General features: G+C 37.9%; 1 protein-coding gene across 1 annotated transcript in view; it reads right to left on the reverse strand.

Annotated features, from left to right (window-relative positions):
- GNRHR (gonadotropin releasing hormone receptor) overlaps nucleotides 1-7,322 on the reverse strand; it is a 27,213-nt gene extending 19,891 nt beyond the window's left edge. The window contains exon 1 of the mRNA XM_053700144.1: nucleotides 7,160-7,322. Within this exon, the coding sequence (XP_053556119.1) occupies nucleotides 7,160-7,322 (163 nt within the window). The remainder of the gene's footprint in view (nucleotides 1-7,159) is intronic.
- Between the last annotated feature and the right edge of the window lie 3,596 nt (nucleotides 7,323-10,918).

A 10,918-nucleotide genomic window follows, 5' to 3' on the forward strand; every position in this document is an offset into this window, starting at 1 on the left:
ACTTATCTGTGCAAAATTGCAACACTTTTAATTCAAAATCCATTTCAATATAATGGGCAGCCCTATAGCAAAGGGTGGAATGTCAACCATAATGACTTGAGTGAGAAAGAGTCCCAAAGTAGTGACATAGGCTGCCTATGGTTGATGCTGTGTTATTTAAGCCTAATTTATTTCACAGTTTGCTACACCACTGGTTTAAACTGACAGGAGCATAAGGGGTGCCATATTAAAAATGCATTTTGAATTAGTAATACTTCTGTGGGATAATTTGTATATTCTATAAATTGTAAATGTATTCCTTGCTGAACTAATTAAATGGAGGGTTTATCTCACTCTATTAACAACAATACATTTATTTGGTACAATGGGAGTCCCTGCTCTAAAGGATTTACATGGGTGTAAGTGCAGACCCTTTTCCAAGGAGCTTACAATCTCGTGTTTCAGTGCTTTGCTCAAAGAGCTTACAATCTTGTATTTAAGGAGAACTTACCTTTGGGTACTTACAGTGTAGAGAAATAAAAGAAATCCCTGATGTAAGACTGCACTCAGCATGTGACATAACACTAGACCTTCTGAAATATTTAATCTTCCTGCCATTGCCATAGAGTATTCCGGTCTTTGTTATACTGCTTGCCAGATATGAATTAGTCTATGCACATCTTGTAAAGATTTTTCATCCAATGCAAGAAGATAGGTGCATGACACACTGTACCTTATAATGCAGTATTTTTTCAGTTTCTAATCTGAGATATAAAATACAGGACCATCCCGTGACATATCAAATCGTGTGCTTCACTAGGACTCTCTGGTCCCACTGTGACTGTAGACATTCAAGTTTAGTGTCACAGATATGGCAGTCCTTGTTCCAGGGTGCTGCAGTTCTCAGATAAAATTGTAAATAAGCTGCAAGGTGCTTATAACCTAGTAGTATTATTGGTGTCCCTACGTCAAGGCATTGCATTGAGGATATAAGTACAAACATATTAATCATATCATTGTATTCTGTTCGCCAAGATCTCTAACATTATTACATTATACAGACATGCGCAGTGAGAGTGGATTTAGGCCGTTCAATTGGATTTAATATCAGTTTATGAAATTTATAGCAGTGTAAGTGTAATTATGCTTTATTGTTGGTGTTATGATTCAAGTTTTAGTGTCACAGAGATGATTTTTATATCTTATATCAATAAGCCTTGAAAAGTACAGAAAGCTTTAAACATACAGAACTAAATTAAAGCTAAAGACTTTTATGAAATGGGAAAGTAAAGGAAAAGTGTGACAGAAATGTGAGAAATGATCTGACATCACTGCACATGTCTGTAGGCTCTTGGAGCAGGATCTGTATTTACAATCTAGTGTGGTAATGAGATGTCTTGCTCAAAGAGCTTACAAACTTGTTAATCTCAGAAAATCTTACCTTATATATTTTAGTAATATAAAAATCCTTAAAGGACATCTGCCATCAGCGCGTATACTGCAGGCCAGATACGCATCAATCTGATCTGAATTTATTTCAGATCGCCAGTTGCCTTTTCTTCATCCGGGTCATGCAGAAAAAACAACTGCATCAAATGCTGCACCTTACAGTACATGGTTTAATGAGGGTCCCAACACCAGTGAGTTTGCAGAGTGAGGACATCTGCCATCAGCTCGTATACTGCTGGCCAGATGCGCATCACTCTGATCTGAATTTATTTCAGATCAAATTGCCTTTTCTTCATCTGGGTCAAGCAGAACAAACAGCTGCATCAGATGCTGCACCTTACAGTACAGTGTTTAATGAGGATCACAGCACCAGTTAGTTTACAGCGTGAGGACATCTGCCATCAGCGCGTATACTGCTGGCCAGATGCGCATCAGTCTGATCTGAATTTATTTCAGATCGCCAGTTGCCTTTTCTTCATCCGGGTCAAGCAGAACAAACAGCTGCATCCGATGCTACACCTTACAGTACAGTGTTTAATGAGGGTTCCAGCACCAGTAAATTTGCAACATATAAATTGCAGACCTATACCATGGGGTTTATATTCTAGGCCTTTACCAGAAGTCCTTGCTTTAGAGCATTTGTAGACTAATGATGCAGTAATTCTTACCATCCTTAAAGCTGGTTTAAAGCCTTTACTGGCAGCTGCAAGACTTTTAAAGATATGTAGAGGAAGCACAGAAAGGCATTTGTGTGTCCCACAGTTAAGGCTATAATACTTATAATGCTATAATAAGTTTAAAATAATTATTTTAAAAATTAAAATATTTAGCCAATTGTATGTATTTTTAAATAAAGGTGTGAAGATACTATTGATCATTATTATGTATGGTTTGTATGGTATGTTTTGTCTCAGAGAACTGGTGCCCATAGTAAGCTACAAAGTTTAAGCTATTACTTCTGTCATTTATCGGTATTATTTTACATTGTATATAAATGTGATTTAGTATTATTCAGTTACTGAGTTGGGGTGATCATTGTAACACTACCTGTAGTAATTGTTGTTCATACCTGCAGCTCACACTGGATGCCATTTGCATTGTGTTGGAAGTAGTCACTGTTCTTCATACCAGCACATATACAGAGTTGTGGTTGTAAAGCACTAGCTGTACTGTAATGTCCTAGCTGTGAAATAAAGATATTAGATAACTAATATTTACATGTCAGTGATTACTCAGCAGGATCAGTCTGGCAACTCTAGTAAAGTGAGCAGCAGTTATGAGGGTGGTGGCTTTGCATTGTCAGTTGGTTTTGTGGCATAACTGCTGCATCATATAAACCACTCCCCTAAGGCTGTCACCATGACAACCAGGCATCACATTATACCATGACTGTCAGTTTAGCCTTTAATTATGTTATTAGTGTAGCTTTAACATAAGATGTTTAATTATGCATGATAAAACAACTTTGTAATATACTCATTATTTATTTGGCCACATTTCATGTAATTTAGCTCTGAAAATTGTACATTGAGTTGAACTGCATCCTGCTGACTTTTCAGAGCTAACCCTGCATTAAATATTTTCCTAATTGTCTTTAATAGATAACAACTGCAAAACAATTCACTTTATACTAACTGAATGGCAATAAATAGCCTTGTCTGCGACTCAAACTTATTTGGCTCCTCCAAATAAGGTGAGTGTTGGATGCAGTTTTTCTATTGAAAACCAATTGCAGTAAATATGTTTGCTTTTTTTTTCAAATAGTTTTTATTCGTGTTCAATTAAAGGCATACAAGCAATCAGTGACGTGCAGTGACGTCAGAGGTTGGTGAGGCAGTGGCTAGGATACGCCTTCATTCTTTAGATATCCTTTGTTGAAGAAATAGCAATGCACATGGGTGAGCCAATCACATGAGGTATCTATGTGTAGCCACCAATCAGCGGCTACTGAGCATATTTAGATATGATTTTCAACAAAGGACATCAAAAGAATGAAGAAAATTAGATATTAGATGTAAATTGGAAAGTTATTTAAATTTGCATATGGGTTTCATATGGGTTTCATGTCCCTTTAAATGGTGTCTTGGAAAACTGGTCAACTTAGTAAACATCTGATTTTAGTCTAAAAGGATTGTAACAAACTCTTGCCAGATAACACAATGCTTGCTCTGATTATGAGATCTAGGAATCCATGCCCATTAAAATATGTTTAAAACATACTTTTTACTTTAATGCTGCAAATTATGCTTATAGATTCTTTCATTACATAAGGGATGAGAGTCAGAGGGGGAGGAAGAGAGACAGAGAGAGAAAGAGACCATGGGGAGAACAACACATAAGGAGAGAGATGGATAGAGAGAGAGACACACACACACACAAGGGGGGACCACTGCATTTTAAAGTAATAAAACAGCAGAGCTACAGAGACTAAGTGAGACTATAACTAAATGAGACTATAATTTAGTGTAAAGTACATAGGCAATCTGCTAAGTTAGTGGGTGTAAAGTTTGAGTAAACAAAATACAAAAACGATCCTTTGCTGTAAAAGAGTAAAAAACACTAAACCACATTCATTAAATTATCATTTTCACTAACAGAATCCCTTACAGTAAAATGTTACTTCAATAAGATGTGGCTGAACAGAAACATTGCTCTCTGTGCCTCTCTCTTCCTGCTCTGTATAAGGATTCAGGAAGTGACAGTGGCACATTCCACTGCACTTAGAGGGGAAGAACAGAACTCTCTTTTTCACTTTAGCAAAGCTAGCAGGTTCACAGGACAGCAACAAAATATATAAAAGTTGTTTTTTTCTGTTTTTGTTTTGTTTTATATGATTTAACATCCAGCCCCAACCCTATGTTCCACTTACTAATGCCTCTCGCTGGATTGGTTCAGCCCAAATAGGACTGCCTCAAATAAAGCACTTATGGGCCATGCAATGATCTTAACCACTGTCATCCACTAGATGGCGCAGCATGTTGTGTAATGGTGGGCAGACCTGCTTGTGCCTCTCCATTGCACAACATCTAGCTGTGAAAAAAAATGTTGGGGAAAAAAAATTAAAAATTTTTTTTTAAAGCCAATAAAAAAATATATATATTTTTGCCGATATGAAAGGTGAAGCACTGCCTCACCTGCCTCTAGTGACTGCACATCACTGCAAGCAATAAATGTCAATAAACAATAGACAATCGTCAAAATTATTTTAAAGTATATAGTCAGAAAGAAAAAAGTCAGATGTACAATACATAATTATATGGTAAATTAATTTATTGTGTACATTATTTGCCTCTCCAACTGTAAAACCCCCCCCACTAAATGGCTCATGAGGCCACTCTTGGACCTCTCTGTAGAATATATAAAGCTTTAGCAGGTAACATGAAACAGGAGGGGACCACTCTTGGATCCCATATAGTGAACCTATTTTTTCTTAATATAAGATATTCCCCTGGTGACTGTAGAAATATAAGATGAGAATCTACACCCCTGATAATAGGATGTGGCCACTTATGGGTCACCAAATCTAGAGAAATGGCTAAATGGGATAAAATGGGGGAAGTGGGACTCTAGAAGCACAAAGTGTAAGCTTCTCAAACCTCTAGTGTATTGAATTTTTAAATTTCCACTCTAGTGTTACAAAAACCTACATTGGGAGATATTCTAGGAGGACCCCTAGTGGACCCAGTCTAAAAGGTGGATCTTAGTCTTAGTGAAGTATTATAAACTGAAAACATAGCCAAGGAGGGCATAGAGGCATGGTTTAGTATATAGGGGTATAAATTGTTAATTATATTTCCTTTTGGTCCTGTCTTAAATAGGCCAACAGATACATATTAAGGAAAAATAGCTGTTATAGTATGCTGGGGTTATCTACTATATGAGGATTAATTAATAGCAAATATGGCTCAACTGTTTTGGCCCTAAGGCTAGTTACCATATATTTGACACTGTTTCTTATTTTATCCATGGTTAAAGTTATTAGTGAGGAGAATGTTGGTATGCAATTTATGTATAAGACATATACATGCTGCGTGTTTGAAGTATATATATATGCTATTTATATGCTATTTAGGTATAGTTATTGTGGCTATCTACCAAGCTAACTAGTCCCATTTATTATTCCGTAATAGAGACCCCTAGTAGAGGCAATAAAAAGTGCCATGCTCTCTCGGCCGCTGACAGCACAGCCAGGAGGGATAAAGAGGGAAGTCTCTGATATCTGGTTGATATACTGGGTCTGTCTCAGTTCTAATAAACCAAGTTAAATATGATTAGAAAAAGTCAATAACTGTCCTTATATTTTAATATAAACTGTAGAGATGCCTCTGGTAATAAAAAGTAGGTAACCACAAATATAATAAGTGTTAATTATAATAGCATGCAGATATAGAAAAAAGGGGAAAAGGGAACTTAACAGAGATAGCACATAACTTATCTGAATTTTGGACCACTATAGGGGTGAGATACAGTAACCTAGAGACATGGTAAGGGGGGCAAATGTAAACAGTATATATACAGCTACATATCATTCAACTTTTATGTATAAACAGAGAAATAATTAACATAACAGGTAATATCAAAGTCCGCCAAACATCAGACTTAGTTGCCGTTATTAGGGCATAAATTAATCTAATCAGAGGGAAATTAAAAGTAGATTAAATGTCCTTAAGGAACAGGATGTAAACATAAGAGTAGAGAGGTAGCATAGTGGGTAATAGATTCTTATAACAGTTTGTGCCAAATTTTAATATGTTTCTGTACTCTTTATACTGTTGACATTGGTGTGTTGTAATAAGTATTGCAACATAGACATACTTAAAAAAAAAAGAAACGGTTATCACTGTATTGCTAAAGTTTAGAAAATCTTAACTCATCAAACAGGTTGTAACATTAGCTTAGGGAAATCTGGAACATCACATATTAATATGATACAGGGCTACCAAAAAATAAACACATATGCAGTTATTACATATATATTCCGACATGTATAGATGAATATTATGTTAGATCGAGATCACTACAAAGCAATAAAGTGGAGTACTCCTGGTAGTAAATGTGTCCTATGCTAGATTTGAGTTCCAGAACAGTGAACGTGTGATGAATAAAGAAAAACTCCTGTAAAAGTCTATCCCATGATATAGAAATACTATCTCAGTAAAATATGCATACAGAATAAATCTAATAACAAGGGATGTGAACATTTGGTTAAACTATTTATGAGAGACTACAAAGGATATCCTTAGTGTAATTGGTGTTCATAGTCCCCAAGATTCAAGTCTAAATGCCGTCATCAAGACTTAGTAGTCCAGCTATCACAGATAGTGGGGTTAAAGTGGCGTAGTAACATTTACCCGGTACTTGATTTTGAAGCGGCATGATTGTTCAGTCCCTAAATTGTAGGCAGTCCATAAATATTAATTTTCAGACCATAACGTCTTCATGAGTTGTGCTGTCCTACTATATGTAGGGGGGTTGAGATGGGTCAAACAAGGTGTGGGTAGTGTTTCATCATGGGAATCGTTCTCTCAACCTACTCCCAATGGCTCGTTATGAGAGGCTCTTATAGGGGCTTTAAATCCTGGGTTAGGTGAGTGACTGTCTAAATGTCCAGGCTCTAGCAAACAGCCAGATCTCATGTACAGCCAATATACAAGACTGGAACAAATTTCTCCTCTCGTTGCATCCCTATATAGTGCTATGGTCTGGAATGGATAAGTTAGCATAATCTCACCTCTCAAGGGTGACACCTCCGATAATGTAGCGATAACAGTGCTCCGTTTTTCGGCAACAGCCGTATCTGCTTCTCCGGGGCCGTGATGGACAAGATTCTCCTCAGACGGATCTGGTATAATCCCTGCCACCGTCTCTGCTTCAGAAGCATTCCATTCCCGCATGATGTTGGGTTCTGCAGTCTCCGGTAAGTCCTCCGAAGTCGCAGGTCTCTCCGTCTGGGGTCGCAAAGCAGGTAGATATTTATTTGGGAAAGGGATTAACTAGTTCTCCCTGTGAGTGAGAGATTGGGACCTCAGAATCATCTGTTTTTATCTCACAGGGTGCGGGATCCCCATTTTGATCCATTATGGACAGGCTTATATGTTCCAGATTTACCCTCTCATTGTTTTGAGCAGTTACCAGGATATCACATAGCTCTTGTTTCAGGCTCCGGTAGTGTTCCTCCATAAGCCAGGTCAATTTCAACTCCCATCTGTGTAGGCCCTCCATTTTAGAATAAAGGATAGGTGGGTTACAGAACAGAAGAGTAATTAACTTATTGCAGGATAGTTTAACCCCAGAGATTGAGGGGGTAATTGTGCGGCAGCCCCAGACCTATGTTTCACTTCTCGCACAGGTTTTGATTAGTGAGATCCTCTCGTTGCTCAAACGTGGCAGTTGTAAAATGGCTGCTAGGCCTGAGGAAATGCATGTCACACAACTGTCTCAGAGAACATAGGTAAGAACGTGGTCGGGACATTCACTCTTAGCATCTGTTGGATCTCGGATGAACAGATGATCACAAAAGAATAAGATAGTGTAGATTATCTGCAGGAAAGCCACATAAAATCTATCTAGTATCAAGAGCTTCACACAGACACGTCCTACCGCACTGAGAGCAGGCTCCGCCCCCCAGCAAATATGATTTTATTTTGTTAACCAAATGTTTACACTTGACTGATATGTTATTCTGTAGGACGGTAACAGAAATGTCTTGTAATTACAAGGTGTTTACTGTCCCTTTAAGTTAACTCCCATTATAAAGCCTGAGTTTCCAGTGCTTATATGTTGGAAATAGATTATTAAAATGATATTAACTGCTTTGGTCTGGTAATATCCTGAGCCTCAGCAACATGTCATGTGATTACCTCTGGGGTTACCAGCCATACTAATTAGCATATGTAATTGTGCAGTGTAGCTAAGAAACTACAGGTGCTAAGTCTGTCATTATTTAATAGTAGAGCCCCCACATTTAAAAGCCTTTATGTCTGTATCAATATCAATTTTATATTAATTATAGTTGATCTTAACCATACAAATAGGGTGTTTAGTATTTTGACACTTAAAGACCCCTGTCGGCTAAATGTAAAGGGCCTAATAGACCTTTATGCATTAGAAATATGGCTAAAAAAAAGTTACACTGCGCATTTTCTATTATATGTGTTACAGGCAACCATGGGGCTGTTCAATCATTGCTGGGTGTTTACTTCTGGCAGCCAAGGGGGTCACATCACTACTACATACATGTGTTACTGGCAACCAAGGGGGGAAAATATATGTGGGGGGATCAAGGGTGGGGTCTAAAATTGAGCTTTTTGGGGACATTGTGTGAACCCAGCTACGTCCAGTGTCCAGTCAACTATAGGTCGTCCGGTATTTTTCTGGAGCACAGCTGGCAACTTGTGTGTGTGTGTTGTAGGAGAGTGTATGTGTTGTACAGGGCCACCACTAGAAATTTTGGGGGCCCTTACTTAACCATTGATCAGCCCCCCCCTTTGAGATGTGCAATTTTTGACCAAGTAGTGACTAAAACGTATATGCACTTTATTCTTAAGTGTAGTCAAACTTGGAAGAGTTGTAAAGGTAGTAACACACAAACACAGAAACACACAGACCCACATAAGGATTCACATATAGACACTCTAGCAGACACGCAAAGAAACACACAAACACACTCAGACACCCACACAGACACTCAGCCCTTGTTAAAATTGACCGACAAGTAATGAGGTAGACTACAGTTTTGTCAAAAAAGGTGATTTACAAAACAAAATATGGAGTTCTGATTATCTTTTTGTCAAGGAAGATGATAACTATATCATGGCAACAGCATGCAGTGGCTCAAAGGAAGGGCCCTGAACTGCCTAAACAAGGTTAAAATGTCCTAAAAAAAGAACAGACAATAGACATACACACACTCAAACACAAACTTGCACATACAGCCAAGGAAACACCCACAGACACAGCTTCAGAAAACACACAAAGACATACACACTCACAGACAACCACAGAAAACACACAGACATACACACACACACACACACACAGAGAGACACCTACAGAAAGCACACAAAGACATACATACACACACACACACACACCCTCACACGCTCAGAGACATCCACAGAAAATGCACAAAGCCAGACACACAATCCCTCACAGAGAGAGCCACAGAAAAAAATACATACACACTCATAGAAACATCAACAAAAGCACAAAGACATAAACACAGACACCCACAGAAACACTCACAGGAGGTAAAATATCTGCACATTGCCATCCCCTAAATCAACAGTGTGTGACATGCATGATAAAAAAAATAGCAGAAATTAAGGGATCACTTTTTAAAGAAACATATTTGTAAATGTGCAAGCAAAAATACTTCTGTGAATTCAAAATTGTACATTATTGATCTGTCAGAAAGGGTAGATGAAGAAAAGTACTTTTGAAAGATTTACATATGTTTGGGGTTCCCCCCATTTTCCCCAACCAAGATCACAACTTTAAATCTGGTTTACAAATATTCGCAAAGAAGTCAAATCGTAATAGGAATCTTCTGATCCTAAGGAGGAGCGCTGGTGTAGTAGAGAAGGTTATCCGACAGCACTCTTAGTCGTATCCATGAAGATAGAATCCTATAAAAATGGGGAATAGAAGAGGCGCCACATAGGGTGATAACGTAGAGCACAAGCAGCTTGGAGATCCGGGCCCCCCTCCAGAGAACTACTCACATAAGAGACGGCACAACCGGAGTGCCTAGCCAAGCAGCACGGGACCAATCAGTCACCCGAAAGACTCAGGTGAGACGCCCAGACGCCCACATCAGAGTGCGCAGACAGTACATCTGTCAGCTGTACCTTTGGATTTTGATAATACTCTACTCTATATGGTCTTGGTGGAGCCATAAGTTGTGGCACTAGGTCTCATTCCATTAAATCTAGTTAAATACAGGATTTAGGCTTGTTTTTATGTATTTCAAAATTAAGTCAGCTGTAGTGTAAACTGAACAGTGTTAGGTTAACCTGTCTCATTTCAAACATTGAGAAAGCCTGAGAGTATACAATTTTATGCAGATGTAAAATCTTAGATAAAATACCTCCTGGCATCTGGAAAGTCCTTGCATAAATGGGCAGTAAACTGGAATGTAATTTATATATATATATATATATATATATATATATATATATATATATATATATAAGCCAAAGGTAAAAGTCACTGTTACTGCCCTTTCCAAATTAGTTGTCTTGCAGACAAAAACATAGTCATGGCTTGAATTTTGCTCCTACTAATCATTTCAATGTATTCAACACTATTCTTGATGTGAATAAACTTATACGTAATATGACTCTTCAGAGGCATTTTTTCACAGAATCCCAACAGTCCACACAAGGGGATAGCCTTAATTCCCAGCCAATGCAACTTACACATACCCCTAAGCTAAGTAGGTTTAATTTTGGTGAAACATGTGATTTAATCAATTTGGAGAGTTTGTCAC

Source organism: Bombina bombina, chromosome 2 (genome assembly GCF_027579735.1).
Source record: "Bombina bombina isolate aBomBom1 chromosome 2, aBomBom1.pri, whole genome shotgun sequence".
Taxonomy (NCBI): domain Eukaryota; kingdom Metazoa; phylum Chordata; class Amphibia; order Anura; family Bombinatoridae; genus Bombina; species Bombina bombina.